This window comes from Micromys minutus, assembly GCF_963924665.1.
Source record: "Micromys minutus genome assembly, chromosome: 16".
Classification (NCBI taxonomy): Eukaryota; Metazoa; Chordata; class Mammalia; order Rodentia; family Muridae; genus Micromys; species Micromys minutus.
The window spans coordinates 5,674,551-5,691,600 of NC_137985.1; the positions used below are offsets into that span (position 1 = coordinate 5,674,551).

The 17,050-nt window shown below is 46.3% G+C and overlaps 1 protein-coding gene across 3 annotated transcripts in view; it reads left to right on the plus strand.

Moving 5' to 3' along the window:
* Nucleotides 1–17,050, plus strand: part of TRPC6 (transient receptor potential cation channel subfamily C member 6) — a gene marked incomplete at both ends in the record, with an annotated part of 104,441 nt that overhangs the window by 53,739 nt on the left and 33,652 nt on the right. For all 3 annotated transcript variants that reach the window (XM_080930623.1, XM_080930624.1, XM_080930625.1), the window contains 3 exons: nucleotides 2,626–3,400; nucleotides 10,420–10,602; nucleotides 16,640–16,804. In XM_080930623.1, the coding sequence (XP_080786749.1) occupies nucleotides 2,626–3,400; nucleotides 10,420–10,602; nucleotides 16,640–16,804 (1,123 nt within the window). The remainder of the gene's footprint in view (nucleotides 1–2,625; nucleotides 3,401–10,419; nucleotides 10,603–16,639; nucleotides 16,805–17,050) is intronic.

Below are 17,050 nucleotides of genomic sequence, written 5' to 3' on the forward strand. Positions count from 1 at the left end.
TAATGACTTTTTGTTGCAGTAAATATATAATAGAATCTTGCTTGTCTCTTTATTGGACACCGTGGTCTCACTCCAGGGGCGAAGCCTTTAGTATGGAGCTGTGCACACAGACTCTATCACTTGGTCCAAGACACCCTCTCCAGTAAATTTCCTTCTCAAGCAGTTCACTCTGTCCTCTCTAGTGCTTCTGCCCCAGTGTATTTCTTTACTCCACCGCCCAGCACAAATATGACTCTAAGGCCTGATCACTTTTCATACAGGTTTATATATCAAACTCTCAATCCACAAACCCTCTACACAATAAGATTACATCAAATGGACAGAGATATAAACTGCCCTTCTATATGAGATAAAAGAACTGAGAGTTTTGCTGGATATAGTAACCTGGGCTGGTATTTGTGTTCTCTTAGGGTCTGTATGACATCTGTCCAGGATCTTCTAGCTTTCATAGTCTCTGTTGAGAAGTCTGGTGTAGTTCTGATTGGTCTGTCTTTATATGTTACTTGTCTTTTTTTTCCTTACAGCTTTCAGTATTCTTTCTTTGTTTTGAACATTTGGTGTTTTGACCATTATGTGTCAGGAGGAATTTCTATTCTGGTCCAATCTATTTGGGTTTGTGTAGGCTTCTTGTATGTTCATGGTCATCTCTTTTTTTAGGTTAGGGGAGCTTTCTTTTATAATTTTGTTGAAGATAATTACTGGGATTTTCAGTTGAGAGTCTTCCCTCTATTCTATACCTATTCTCCTTAGATTTGGTCTTCTCATTGTGTTCTGGATTTCCTGAATATTTTGGGTTAGGATCTTTTTAATTTTTACATTTTTTTCTTGCTGTTCTATCAAAGCTTTCTGTGTGATCCTTCTGCCCCTGAGATTCTCTCTTCTGTCTCTTGTATTCTGTTGGTTATGCATGCATTTATGATTCCTGACCTCTTTCTTAGGTTTTCTATCTCCAGGGTTTTCCTCTCTTTTTGTTTTCTTTATTGTTTCAATTTTTTTTTTATCCTGGATGATTTTGTTCAATTCCTTCATCTATTTGTTTGTGTTTTCCTGTGTTTCTCTAAGGGCTTGTACTTGTTTTTCTGTGTTCTCCTGTATTTCCTTAAGGGAGTTAGTTACTCATGTGCTTCTTGAGGCCCTTTATCATCAGTATGAGTTACAATTTTATTTCCAAATCTTGTTTTTTTTTTTTTTTTTTTTTTTTTTTTTTTTTTTTTTTTGATGTGTTGGGATATAAACTGCTTGCTGTGGTGGGAGACCTAGGTTCTGATGTTGCCAGGTTATATTGGTTTCTGTTGCTTATATTTATGTGTTTGCCTCTTGCCATCTTCTTATTTTTGGTGTTAGCTGTTCTTGTTGTCTCTGAATGGCGCTTGTTTTTCCTGTACATCTGTGGGCCTTGGGATCCAGAGGGAGATTGGTCCTGTGTCTCTGGGCAAGCTGTGAGTTCTGGTGGTGATATGCTAGCTCTATCTCTGGTTGCAAATAGAGACCCAAACAGTAGCTTGATACCTGCCCCCTAAGGGTTCCCGGAGGTCTTTCCCTAGATAATCAGTGGAGAGACAGCGTGGGCTCACTTGTGGGCTCAGTAGGCAGAGCACTCCTGCATCTCCTCTGGGTGTTCAGTTCTCTGTGGACAGGTCACACGTCCTAATGGCAGTGTGCCTGATCTACCTGTGGCTCAGGTGGACATAGAGCCAGTCTGATCCCAGACTGCTCTGTGATCCCTGTACCTTGTGAGTTCCTGGAGGTCTCTCCCAGATAATCAGTGGAGAGACGGTGTGAACTCACCCATGGGCTCATTAGGGAGAGTGCTTCTGCATCTCCTCTGGTTGTTTAGTTCTCTGTGGGCAGGTGGTGAGTCCTGATGGCAGAGTGAAAATTTACTATTCTGTTCGCAAGTTAGAAATGCTGTCATGTTCTTTATTCTAGTTCCATTTCTGTCAATATCACAAACAATTTAGAAAAATTAGCTTCTTTGGCTTTTGATTCCAGTTCCAGTCCATCACAGGAGGGAAGTCACAGGGGAAGAAGCTTGGGAGAGCTGTTCACAGCACAGCCACAGATAAGAGCAGAGAAGAGCTAATGTGCCCATGACACCTCCTTGCTTACTCCTGTGGTAGCTCTCCTGACTCTTACACAACCCAGAGCTTGCATACAGGGAATAGTGCTGCCCATGAACCGAGTCAATGTACAACCAGTAAAATCCCCTACAATCAGCACACAGGCTAATCAGATCTAGATAATACTTTATTCAGACTCTTTCCAGGTGGCTGTATATTGTGGCAAGTTGACATTTAAAATTAACCATCCCAGTTTTACCATCTGCAGTTCAGAAATACTCACCAACATCTCTTAGTGAGTGACACAAGAAAAAGGAATACAGTCACCAGGGCTTCTACCTCATACTGGAATGTTAAACTCTATAAAGTACTTATCTTTCTTAAATAGGAAGTTCTTGGAATTCATTCACAAATAAATTAATCTTCATCTTATCAGCTAGTACGTCTAGAGATGCTGAGGCAACATCTAATATACTTGAGGATTGCATTAGATGAATGACAGGTTATTTGGCATACGAAAATGCTCCTAATATGATTTCTTCACCATCTTTCTGTCTTACTGCAGCCGGGGTAATGAGAACAGACTGACTCACCGGCGGCAGACAGTTCTTCGTGAGAAGGGAAGAAGGTTGGCTAATCGAGGACCAGCATACATGTTTAATGATCACTCAACAAGCCTGTCTATTGAGGAGGAGCGCTTTCTAGATGCAGCTGAATATGGCAACATCCCAGTGGTGCGGAAGATGCTAGAAGAGTGTCTTTCCCTCAATGTTAACTGTGTGGATTACATGGGCCAGAACGCCCTACAGTTGGCAGTGGCCAATGAGCACCTGGAAATCACAGAGCTGTTACTCAAGAAGGAAAACTTGTCTCGAGTTGGGGATGCTTTACTCTTAGCTATTAGTAAAGGTTATGTACGGATTGTGGAGGCAATCCTTAACCATCCAGCTTTTGCTGAAGGCAAAAGGTTAGCAACAAGCCCCAGCCAGTCTGAACTCCAGCAAGATGACTTTTATGCCTATGATGAAGATGGGACACGGTTCTCCCATGATGTGACTCCAATCATTCTGGCTGCCCATTGCCAGGAATATGAAATTGTGCATACCCTCCTGAGAAAGGGTGCCCGGATTGAACGGCCTCATGATTACTTCTGCAAGTGTACAGAATGCAGCCAGAAGCAAAAGCATGACTCCTTCAGCCACTCTCGATCCAGGATCAATGCCTACAAAGGCCTAGCAAGTCCAGCATACCTGTCATTGTCCAGTGAAGATCCAGTCATGACAGCTTTAGAACTTAGCAATGAGCTAGCCGTGCTTGCCAACATTGAGAAAGAGTTTAAGGTAGGTTGTCCACAGCAGCAGTGTTCCAAAGTTTATGTACTAAGTAGATGTGTGAGCGATGTGCTGTAAAATATCACAGCAAAAATATATAATGCCTACCAGGTTTCAGTAAATTTCTGTAGAAGCTGTCATTTCAGCTATGTGTGGAAGAGTTGACAAGAACTTAGAAGGTTCAGATTGAGGGAAAGTTTGTTTGTTTGTTTTAGAGTGAGGGAAAGTTAAGCCGAGGTGTGCTTCCATGACATGTTAATTACTGTGCATTCTGAGATTTTTATGGAGATGTGTGTGTGTGTGTGTGTGTGTGTGTGTGTGTGTGTGTGTGTGTGATATGTGGTATGTGTGTTTATGTGAGTGTGTGCAAATAAATACATGTGCACATGTGGAGCCAACAGCTGGCATTGGGTTATCTGGCTTGATCAGTTTCTCCCTTATTGTTTGAAACAGGATCTCTTACTGAACCTGGATCTCATTAATACAGCTAAATGTCTGGGCAATGAGCTTCAGGTGTCCAGTAAGTGAACCTACTGCTGGGGTTACAGACATGTGCCAATATGTAGGGTTTTTAACGTGTTCCAGGGATCTCACATATTATTCTTGTACAGCAGGAACTTTATTGATTGAACCATTTTCCCAGCCTCAATTTTATGTTTCATTCAATAAGTATAATTATTGTTGTAATAATCTGCTTTCTATCAGATATTTTTTTACTTATCAGGCCCAAATGGATATTCTTTCTATTCTACACAAGGACTGGTGAATAGAATGGTTTAGTAGTACTTGACTTTAACAACTGGTAATTGATAGAGGTGGGGTCACAACACAGGCTTCCTCTAATTTTTAGCTTTCTTTCTTAAAATACATTATCTTTGTGTATAGTACACAGTAAAACATGCCAATGTATCAGAAAAACTAATAAGAGAAACAGTTAGAGAGGCAGTACATATATGAACAAAGAAATCATAAACAAAGAGTTACTGTTAGGTAGAGCTTGGACCATTGAGCTATAGAAGTTAAGGAGAAAGATTAAATTCCTACTAGGCTTCAGCCTACTCCCATGGGAGGTGGCACTTCAACTATTTGTGGAAGAATGAATGGGATTTTGGAGGGCTAAGAATGAGAGAACAGTTGCAACAGAACAGTTTTGTACACATGAATGAAGCAGGCATTCTGAACTTTATGCTGACTCTTACTAGAAGTGTCTGGGGAAAGATGTGGTATTAGATCCATGTGTATATGTGGTCCCTGCTCAGATTCCAAGCCAAAGAACATCCTCATAGTGCAGAGCTCCCTCCATGAGTTATCTAGTCTGATTGTGTTCAGTTTTCTCTGTCCTACCTTGTCATGGCTATATGTGTATATGTGTTGATGTGCATATGCATGTATGTGAATATGCATGTGTGCATAAACATGTGGTGCCCAGAGGTTGACTTCAAGTGTCTTTCTTAGTCACTGTAAACATTTTTATGTATATGTGTATTTATGTGTCATGACATGTATGTAGAGGTCAGAGACCAACTTGTGAGAGTTGATTCTCACCTTCTATTATATGGATTCTGGGGACTGAATGTGGGTCATAAGGCTTGGGGACAAGGAACTTTACTTGCTGACCCATTTCATCAGCCCTTGGCCTTAGGTTTGGAGAGAGTGTCTCTCATTGTATTTGGAGCTCCTTTATTTGGCTAGACTGGTAGTTCAGAGAGTTTCCAGGATTTGCCTGTCTCTGCCTCCCTAGCACTGGAATTTAAAGTTTGGCCTTTTATGTTGGTGCTGGGATTGAAATCATGTCTTCAAGCCTGTGCTTCAAACACTTTATGGGCCACTGAGCTATTGCCCCATCCCTAGATCACGATTGTCCACTTCACCAAACTATATGCAGCTGTGAGTCAAGTCATTTTATCAAATTCAGTGTTTTACACAAGTGCGTGATAACATCATCTTCTCTATTCTATGTGGCCTCTATACCGCACACCTTTGGAAATCATAGTAAAGTCTTTCCTGGATTGGTCCCTGGTGTCACTACCATTGAACACAGGGGAGAGGAAACTGGAGAGATGAAAGAATTTATCACACTATCAGGAAGTATATACAATTTAAAAAATAGAAATTTCTTATTTCTAGAAAATTTCCATCCATTTAGTATTTTCTGACAACTTTTAAACACTGAAATGTGAAACTTCAGAAGGCAAAAATTCTATGAAAGAGGAAGAGCTACGGTACACAGTGGTCCTGGATATACATTTCTTATTCCAGTCTTTCTGACCTCTCAAGAACAAAGTCTTCTCTGGCAATGGTGGAGGATGAAGAGGTGATGTACACTGAAAACAATCCTGATTCTCACTGCTAAACTTGACCATACATATGAAATTTAGCATTTTAAAAACGTTTTATTGGTTCTTTGTTAATTTTACATCACGCACCCCAATTCCACTCATATCCCCTCCCTTCAGACCCACCCTCCCACACTGCAACCTCTCACCCAACAGAGGAAGACATCTTGTAGAAGCCGTAGTGTGTCAGAGTTTCCCACAGTGTGCCTTTTTGCCTACACTTGGCTCTGCAAATGTTTGCTGTACTGGCTGGTTGCTGTCTGCTACTCTGTCAGTACTGGGGCCTCACTGGGACTCCTCGTGGGTATCATGTTGTTATCTGGTATCATGCAGATCCTGTAGTTTTGGATCTATGGGACCTACTTCTTCATGAATTGTAGCAGTTCACTGATGGGGTAGATGTTAGGGTGAGCCAATTCAAAGCCCTGAATCTGGGCCTGAGAGGTATCTGAGCTGGTCAGCCCATGTGCTTTCTCTCCTGCTGTCATGCCCTCAGGGCCAGCTCACCTGCTAACACATCCAGGGCAAGTTTTACTCTGCTGCCTAGGTAAGGTCTGCTCTCTGGGGTACTGCAGCAAGTGAGGGTCATTGTTAAAACTCCTGCTCTATGACCCAAGCGTCAGCTCTCCCACCTACCTCCTGTGGCGAGGAACAAGGGCAGGAGAGGCCACCTCTCCTTTACCCATGCTGCCTCACTGCAGACAAGTTGCAGGGCCAGACCCCCCCCCCCCCCAATTCACCCCACACCCTCAGGCCCCTGACATTTGGGTCCCATTTACCCTGCTGCTCGGGTGAAGTGCACGGCCTGCCCTCCTGCTTCCAAGACCCAGTTGGGGACAACTCTCCTGCCCACCTCCCATGATGAGGGCAAAAGGAGAGATCTTTTCTCCAGGACTCCACCATGCAGGAGGCAAGAGGCAAGGCCAGCTCTCCCACTAAGCCTAAATGAGGGGCAAGGCCAGTTCAGTGAGGTCATCAGACATCAAGATGTCCTCAGGCAACAGCCCAGATCCTGACTGGGAAAGACCCCTGCTGTTGCAGGGACACATCACAGGCCAGGATCCCACCAGGCCCCTAGGTGGCACCACAGGCTGTTCCTCGCTGTCCTCAAGTCTCCAGTTCTGCCTCCCTTCCTTTGTGTTTACATCTTCTGTTTCTCTTTCTCTTCCATTTCTCCTATTTCTCCTTACTTGCTCCTCTTAGTGGTACCTGAGGTCTCTGAATATCTGAGATCATCAGGAGTGGTCTCAAGAGTACTATGTCTTGCTCATGTATTATGATACCAGGTAGGGGTCATTACAGGCCTGGTCTGTCCCCCAGACCTTTACAGTGCTGGACTGGTGGTCATCTCAGGCTAGCTCCCTGTCCTCTAGGCTCCACTGTGGTTTTTGTATCAGGCTTGTTCCCCACCCCACCCCCGAATATGTAAGGCTACTAACCATTCGGGTGTTTATAGGTCAGAACACTGAGCGAACAGGTAACCTTTCCCTTCTCTGCTTCTCAGTGACACACATGTGATGTGGCAGGCACACCTGCAATGCATCTAGGGGCAAGTGAGCAGATAGCACTTTACCATTAGTCCACACACATCTTCAGCAGATGGGTGAAGTGTGGGAGGCATTGGGCACCCATTTGGTTCTATGGTGATATCATTAGAGGAAGGTCTCTTATTACTAGGTACACATGATATTTTACAAAATAGTTAAGTACCTTAACTCAAAAATATAGGCTTTACAGAGTAATTAATATAGGCGTTACACAGAATTAAGTGTTGGCAGTGGACAAAAAAATTAATAAGCAATCAAGCAAACAAATAAATAATCACAAATCCAAAAATGTAAGACCAGAACTTTTATTTTAATACTACAAAAGAGCAGATTTTCCTGCCTCTAGTCTAAGCTCAAACCAGGAGTGAGAAAGCCCAAAGGGAGAGATCAGTACAGGATGGCCCTGCGGCAAATGGAGTCATAAGTGTCCCTAAGTCCATTGGTGTCGTCATATGTTTCTGTAAGTTAGACCTATAGGCCTTTCTCTGAACCTCGCCATCTTGAGGATTGCTTTTAGTAACATAACGATTCATGTTCGGCCCCCAGTTCCCATTCATTTGTTTTATGCCATAAGGATCATCAGCGTCCCTGTCGATCTGAAGAGATAGTGTTCCAGTGCCTTTCCCTCTCCATTATGTGTCCCTAGAGGTCCATGCATTACCACGCACATGGCTCTCCAGATGCCTCTGCTGCAGAGAGGGGAGGAAACAGCAGAGGAGCTACTGCTGTACCTATTTTTAAGTCACTGCTATGTTCTTCTGTATAATGTTAAAAAATGTCTGATTTTGCCTGTTTGAAAAATAAGTATCTTCCAAGAACCTGGACTGAGCTGGGAAGCAATATTTGTTAGTATTAAGGTGGTGTGCCTATTATCAGACCTTATGGGGGGGAAAAGTGTCACTTATTTGAGATATAACCTGCTAGATGGAGTCATGTACCAGGGACCCAGAACTGAGGTCCTGGCTGGCAAAACAGGAAGGAGAAAATTTACTCTTGTTGATATCTATGGATTATTTTAAGGCATTTTCACTGTGACTTCATGACAGAGCAGCGTTCACCAGGAAACCAGACAGGGAGCTGCCATTTCCTACCTCACAAGCAGCAAGCAGGACTTTAGATGCAGTGACGCTTTATGTCCTTCCATGCTTCCTTCTGTACACTCAGTAGCTGAGTTTGCCCACCGTGTGCCTCACACTATGAAGGCTTGGGTAGACTCAAAAGAGAAGTAAGATATGGCACTTGTCTGGACGGATATTCAAATTAGTGCACACACAAAAAAAAAAAAAAAAAAAAAAAAACAAAGCAAAAAAAAACAAACAAAAAACAAACAAACAAAAAAACCAAGTAGCTTTTCTATACAGCAGTGAATACCATGCTGAGAAGTAGATCGTGTGCACAATCCCATTCACACCATTCACAGCAGTCTCAAAATACATATCTAAGAATAAAATAACCTAGGAGGTGAGAGACGTCTATGAAAAGAACTCTAACTATCTGAAGAGAGAGACTGAGGAGGACACTAAAACGTAAATCCTTCCACACTCAGGCATTGACAGATTAAATAACAGAAAAATGACCATTCTACCAAGAGCAGCTCCCATCTTAAAACTATGGAGAGAGGGCGTGGGGATGAGCCCCTGATTCGTTACTCAACGCAAACTCTTTATCCCTAGAAACATACATGTTGCAGTAAATATTAAATGGATGGCTTAACCTTTCATTGGCCCCCGTGGTCTAACGCCACAAACACTGCTGTACACATGTGGTCCCCACAGCATTTGGTGCTCCAGGCCAGCTCTAAGAACTCAGACAAGGCTCATTCCACTACCCCCGTTGTTTCTGTCCTGGGAGGATTCAACCTACTTGACATGTTCCTTTACTCCACCGCCAAACACAAACATGACTTCAAGCCTGGTAGGTTTTCAGGCAGGTTTATATATTAAATTCTCAACAAACCCTCTACGCAATAATATTACATCCAGTGGACAAAGATACAAACTGCCCTTCTATATGAGATAAAATGATCTACAGAAACCCTTAAAAACCTGGATCTAGATCCTCCTTCTCCAGCTCCATCTTGATTCCTCCTCCAATCTCCTTCCACCTCCTGTCTCCATTTCCTCTCTTCAACCTTTTACTGCCTATCTCTCTCCTGTGCAATAATAAATCTACATATACATGCAAATGACACAGAGGTGATTCACAGGGCATTCTGTGTTTAACACACACACACACACACACACACACACACACACACCTGACTAAATATTTTCTTCTCTAAAGAGGATATCAGTTCTCAGGATCTATACACAGATCTTATATTTTGACCCTGTGCTGGATTCATAATATAAGGAAAAACAATTATTTTAAAAGATAATTGATAAGTCAGATATGGTAGAACACATCTGTATTCCCAGCACTTACGAGGTAATGACAGAGGATCAGAAGTTCAAGACCACCTTGAGGTACTTGAGAATCAGTCTCAAAAAAATAACAACAAAAGGGAAAGAAAGAAAAAAGAAAATAGAAAGGCAGGAAGGTAATTGTCAAGTGCTTGCATGCTTTTTATGGTACATTTCTAGAAATCTTTTGCCATTTTAAAGTATATATTTTATACCTCAGTGGTGAAATTATACCATATAGGACAGGATCTATACCAAGTACAGTTAGTAGTCATGTTACAGAGGTTTCTCCTATATTGGTTGGTGAGTTTAGCACAGCAAAGTTTTAAAAAATAACTTTGGTGATTCTTTGAGCAGATACCATTTTTTTAGATTCTAGAGAAAATCCTTCATGGTGATAAAATATCCCAGAGGGCTGACAGCAAGGTAGAATCAAAAGATACTTAAAATAAAGCACAGTGAAAGCAGGCTGGGCATGGTCACTCATCCTAACTGCAGCACTTGGGGAAACAGTGTGCAAGTTTGCAGTGAAACTGAGACCATTAAGTTTCATATCGGCATAGGCTACAGTGTGAGACCCTGTCTCAAAGGAAAAATAAAACAAAACAAAAATATCGGGTGTACTAAAACTGAACTTTGATTTTTCCTCTTGAAATCTACAATCCCTGGATTATCTGAAACTTCGTGCCATGCATGGAATATGAGCTAGCTCTTCTCGTTTTAACCATACTTCTCTGTTCTAGAATGACTACAGGAAACTGTCCGTGCAGTGCAAGGATTTCGTTGTTGGCCTCCTGGACCTCTGCAGAAACACGGAGGAAGTGGAGGCCATCCTTAATGGGGACGCAAAGACTCGCCAGCCCGGGGATCTCGGCCGCCCGAATCTCAGCCGTTTAAAACTTGCTATTAAATATGAAGTAAAAAAAGTAAGGTCGGGTGTGAGACCCCTTCGTTACTTTAGTTTGTGTGCAGGGATACACACAGCTGCATAGAGCACGGGGTTTCTAACAGGCAGTTACAGTAAGTAGGTGGGTTCCCAAGGAAACACGGAACCCGCAGGGCTGTTCAGTCATTAAAATCCTGACCCGGATGTAGAACACCACAGTCAGTGCCATTTTACTTGACTCAGGTAGGAACAACAATGACTTTGTATATAGAAGCCCTACGGCATTGTCTGTATGAAGGAAATGAAGTCACAATATTTCAGATTTCATTATTTTCCTTGCAGTTGCGAGTTTCCAATTTGGGTCAGCAGTTTCAATTTCTTTTTCATTTTGAATCCTTCGAGGGTCGTTGTAGAAAACTTTTCAGGTTCCTCTTTAGACAATGAACCCTATCCTCTGACAACTTTTCCAGAACATGAAGACTTTTTTAGTTTTACTTATTTAATTTATTTATTATGTGTGTGCACACGTGCATATGTGTATGCTAGATAAAACCCGAGAGGATTTTGGATTCAGGGGAGCAGTAGTTTCCGGTTCTAGAGTCTGATGGATGCTGGGAAGTGAAGTCTGTTCTTCTGCTAAAGCATCAAGTTCCCTTAAACATAGTCCTCTCTCCAGCCCTTAACAAGCTCCGAAATATAAGTCTTTTCTACATATACAATAAAGCTGCTATTGTGTTTATAGTGGTTATTCAGGGTAGACTTTTCAATGTGCCAGTTAATCACAGAGAGGAATTAGCCATTACCTTTTCCTTCCCCAGATGCTTCTCTGAGCTGCTTCAGTCAACAAACACCCACGTCATTGTTTCTCTGGGTCAGCTGTATCATTCATTCTGTTATTCGAACAGTTTAGTGTGCAATGAGATTTTTATCTTTTTAAAAACTCTGGTCATTAAGACACTATGATTTTTTTTACATAGTAGACATTCTTTTTTTAAAAAAAATCAAATAATCTGATGTTTATTATCTGATCAGAACATCCAATGTAAACAAGTTTGTGAGTTCTGAACATAGTAGACATTTTTACATGTCCTACTTATTGTAAATGTCCAAGGAATCCTTGGGAGTGATATTAATATGCTAGAATTTTACTTCATACATTACTTTTATTATATTTCAGAGTATTTTGTAAATTTCCCGCACCAAAAAGATGCATACAGTTTTCAGTTCCAACAGTGTGCAGAGAGAGAAGGCTCCCTCCTCCCCACAGTGTGCATAGAGAGGCTCCCTCCTCCCCCAGTGTGCATAGAGAGACTCCCTCCTCCCCACAGTGTGCATAGAGAGGCTCCCTCCTCCCCCAGTGTGCATAGAGAGACTCCCTCCTCCCCACAGTGTGCATAGAGAGGCTCCCTCCTCCCCCAGTGTGCATAGGGAGGGCTCCCTCCTCCCCACAGTGTGCATAGGGAGGCTCCCTCCTCCCCCAGTGTGCATAGAGAGGCTCCCTCCTCCCCACAGTGTGCATAGGGAGGCTCCCTCCTCCCCCAGTGTGCATAGGGAGGGCTCCCTCCTCCCCACAGTGTGCATAGGGAGACTCCCTCCTCCCCCAGTGTGCATAGAGAGGCTCCCTCTTCCCCCAGTGTGCATAGAGAGACTCCCTCCTCCCCACAGTGTGCATAGAGAGGCTCCCTCCTCCCCCAGTGTGCATAGGGAGGGCTCCCTCCTCCCCACAGTGTGCATAGAGAGACTCCCTCCTCCCCACAGTGTGCATAGAGAGACTCCCTCCTCCCCACAGTGTGCATAGGGAGGGCTCCCTCCTCCCCACAGTGTGCATAGAGAGGCTCCCTCCTCCCCCAGTGTGCATAGGGAGGGCTCCCTCTTCCCCCAGTGTGCATAGAGAGGCTCCCTCCTCCCCCAGTGTGCATAGTGAGGGCTCCCTCCTCCCCCAGTGTGCATAGGGAGGGCTCCCTCCTCCCCACAGTGTGCATAGGGAGGGCTCCCTCCTCCCCCAGTGTGCATAGAGAGACTCCCTCCTCCCACAGTGTGCATAGAGAGGCTCCCTCCTCCCCCAGTGTGCATAGAGAGACTCCCTCCTCCCACAGTGTGCATAGAGAGACTCCCTCCTCCCCCAGTGTGCATAGAGAGGCTCCCTCCTCCCCACAGTGTGCATAGGGAGGCTCCCTCCTCCCCCAGTGTGCATAGGGAGGGCTCCCTCCTCCCCCAGTGTGCATAGGGAGGGCTCCCTCCTCCCCCAGTGTGCATAGAGAGACTCCCTCCTCCCACAGTGTGCATAGGGAGGGCTCCCTCCTCCCCCAGTGTGCATAGAGAGACTCCCTCCTCCCCCAGTGTGCATAGAGAGGTTCCCTCCTCCCCACAGTGTGCATAGAGAGACTCCCTCCTCCCCCAGTGTGCATAGAGAGACTCCCTCCTCCCCCAGTGTGCATAGGGAGGGCTCCCTCCTCCCCCAGTGTGCATAGGGAGGGCTCCCTCCTCCCCCAGTGTGCATAGAGAGGCTCCCTCCTCCCCCAGTGTGCATAGGGAGGGCTCCCTCCTCCCCACAGTGTGCATAGGGAGGGCTCCCTCCTCCCCACAGTGTGCATAGAGAGGCTCCCTCCTCCCCCAGTGTGCATAGAGAGGCTCCCTCTTCCCCCAGTGTGCATAGAGAGACTCCCTCCTCCCCACAGTGTGCATAGAGAGGCTCCCTCCTCCCCCAGTGTGCATAGGGAGGGCTCCCTCCTCCCCACAGTGTGCATAGAGAGACTCCCTCCTCCCCACAGTGTGCATAGAGAGACTCCCTCCTCCCCACAGTGTGCATAGGGAGGGCTCCCTCCTCCCCACAGTGTGCATAGAGAGGCTCCCTCCTCCCCCAGTGTGCATAGGGAGGGCTCCCTCTTCCCCCAGTGTGCATAGAGAGGCTCCCTCCTCCCCCAGTGTGCATAGTGAGGGCTCCCTCCTCCCCCAGTGTGCATAGAAAGGGCTCCCTCCTCCCCACAGTGTGCATAGGGAGGGCTCCCTCCTCCCCCAGTGTGCATAGAGAGACTCCCTCCTCCCACAGTGTGCATAGAGAGGCTCCCTCCTCCCCCAGTGTGCATAGAGAGACTCCCTCCTCCCACAGTGTGCATAGAGAGACTCCCTCCTCCCCCAGTGTGCATAGAGAGGCTCCCTCCTTCCCACAGTGTGCATAGGGAGGCTCCCTCCTCCCCCAGTGTGCATAGGGAGGGCTCCCTCCTCCCCCAGTGTGCATAGGGAGGGCTCCCTCCTCCCCCAGTGTGCATAGAGAGACTCCCTCCTCCCACAGTGTGCATAGGGAGGGCTCCCTCCTCCCCCAGTGTGCATAGAGAGACTCCCTCCTCCCCCAGTGTGCATAGAGAGGCTCCCTCCTCCCCACAGTGTGCATAGAGAGACTCCCTCCTCCCCCAGTGTGCATAGAGAGACTCCCTCCTCCCCCAGTGTGCATAGGGAGGGCTCCCTCCTCCCCCAGTGTGCATAGGGAGGGCTCCCTCCTCCCCCAGTGTGCATAGAGAGGCTCCCTCCTCCCCCAGTGTGCATAGGGAGGGCTCCCTCCTCCCCCAGTGTGCATACGGAGGGCTCCCTCCTCCCCCAGTGTGCATAGGGAGGGCTCCCTCTTCCCCCAGTGTGCATAGAGAGGCTCCCTCCTCCCCCAGTGTGCATAGAGAGGCTCCCTCCTCCCCCAGTGTGCATAGAGAGACTCCCTCCTCCCCCAGTGTGCATAGAGAGGCTCCCTCCTCCCCCAGTGTGCATAGAGAGGCTCCCTCCTCCCCCAGTGTGCATAGAGAGACTCCCTCCTCCCCCAGTGTGCATAGGGAGGGCTCCCTCCTCCCCCAGTGTGCATAGAGAGGCTCCCTCCTCCCCCAGTGTGCATAGGGAGGGCTCCCTCCTCCCCCAGTGTGCATAGGGAGGGCTCCCTCCTCCCCCAGTGTGCATAGAGAGACTCCCTCCTCCCACAGTGTGCATAGGGAGGGCTCCCTCCTCCCCCAGTGTGCATAGAGAGACTCCCTCCTCCCCCAGTGTGCATAGAGAGGCTCCCTCCTCCCCACAGTGTGCATAGGGAGGCTCCCTCCTCCCCCAGTGTGCATAGGGAGGGCTCCCTCCTCCCTCAGTGTGCATAGGGAGGGCTCCCTCCTCCCCCAGTGTGCATAGAGAGACTCCCTCCTCCCCACAGTGTGCATAGAGAGGCTCCCTCCTCCCCACAGTGTGCATAGAGAGACTCCCTCCTCCCCCAGTGTGCATAGAGAGGCTCCCTCCTCCCCACAGTGTGCATAGGGAGGCTCCCTCCTCCCCCAGTGTGCATAGGGAGGGCTCCCTCCTCCCCCAGTGTGCATAGGGAGGGCTCCCTCCTCCCCACAGTGTGCATAGGGAGGGCTCCCTCCTCCCCCAGTGTGCATAGGGAGGGCTCCCTCCTCCCCCAGTGTGCATAGAGAGGCTCCCTCCTCCCCCAGTGTGCATAGGGAGGGCTCCCTCCTCCCCCAGTGTGCATAGGGAGGGCTCCCTCCTCCCCCAGTGTGCATAGAGAGACTCCCTCCTCCCCCAGTGTGCATAGGGAGGCTCCCTCCTCCCCACAGTGTGCATAGGGAGACTCCCTCCTCCCCACAGTGTGCATAGGGAGACTCCCTCCTCCCCCAGTGTGCATAGGGAGACTCCCTCCTCCCCCAGTGTGCATAGGGAGGCTCCCTCCTCCCCACAGTGTGCATAGGGAGGGCTCCCTCCTCCCCACAGTGTGCATAGGGAGACTCCCTCCTCCCCCAGTGTGCATAGGGAGGGCTCCCTCTTCCCCACAGTGTGCATAGAGAGGCTCCCTCCTCCCCCAGTGTGCATAGAGAGACTCCCTCCTCCCCCAGTGTGCATAGGGAGGCTCCCTCCTCCCCCAACGGCTGCTAGCAAGGTTTTGCCTCTGAACAAATTTTTTGCTTTCATCCTCTTTGTGGTGAACTGTCCTTAAAACTCATCTAGATGAAGGTTCTTAAAATGTAGCCTGACTTTCCTTATAAAATTTTATTTTAGATGATTGCTTTTTTGTATACAGACTAACTTTAAACTCTCTTATATAAAACATAAATAAATATGAGGAAAAACACATTATTTAAATGAAATGTGTGAGAAGAAAGAATTCTAGAAAAGAATTGAATTGAAAGATTTAAGATGCTAGCAGAGACTGCGAGGAGCTGGGTGTAGATATGAGAGATACAAGCATCAATGTGATCCCTGCAGGAAGCACACCGTTGTAGAGTGAAGGGAAAATGGAATTTGTTTTGAAACCTTGATTTGCGGCTGGAGACATGGCTCAGCAGTTAAGAGCACATGCTCTTTGAAACGAACAACCAAGTTCAATTTCTAGCATCTATATCAGATGATTCACAGACTGCTTGTAACTCCAGAGGGGGTGTGATGTCCTTTCTCTTCTGACTTCTGAGGGCATGTGGACACATGTGTTCACAAACACACACACACACATACACACACACACACACACACATCACTCACACAAGTCACTCACACACACGTTCACACAACAGACATGCACACACAACACACACAGCCACTGACATAGTCATTCACACATACATACACACACAATCACAGACATTCATACAACACACATGTACACAACACCCACACAGTCACTCACACATATACACACACATGCATACATGTACACACAACACCCACATAGTCATTCACACACATACACAGGTATGCACATGAACCAATTAAAAGCGAATCTTTATAAATAAGTTATATGTCCACATTTCAGCTAAGATGATCTTTCTGGCTTATATATATATATACACACACACATAAAAACATTTGTGTAAAATACTTAGAAATCTTTTTATAATGTTAAAAACCCAAGTGTTTTCTGTGTTTCAAAAGACAGGCCAAAGATAGAGAAGTCATTAGCAAGAATATCTGGATATATAGAACATATTTCGGACTGTTTTGCTTGTTACCTGTTTGATGTGTTGATTCTCCTGGGAAGGCATAGAGATTCATCAGAGCTCCAGAGCATAGCCTAAGCTGAAGTGCCTTTAACCAAACCATTCTGTACGCTGTCTCACCCCTAGTTTGTGGCTCATCCAAACTGCCAACAACAGCTCCTGTCCATATGGTATGAGAACCTCTCTGGTTTACGGCAGCAGACCATGGCAGTGAAGTTCCTCGTGGTCCTTGCCGTCGCCATTGGACTGCCCTTCCTGGCTCTCATATACTGGTGTGCTCCTTGCAGCAAGGTATGTTTGTGAGACTTTCGCCTATCTGTAGTTGAACTCTGTCCAGCAGACAAAGATCTAGCTCCAAAATCAAAATCTGACCTGAAGTACACAGGTTTAAATAATCCTTCTGTTTGCTTGAGAATTTCATACATGCATGTAATGTATTTGAACAAGTCCAACCCCCACTTCTACCCTGTACACGCCACCCAATGCCTCCTAACTTCATGCTCTCTTTTAAAAACCCACAGAGTTCATTCAGTGATG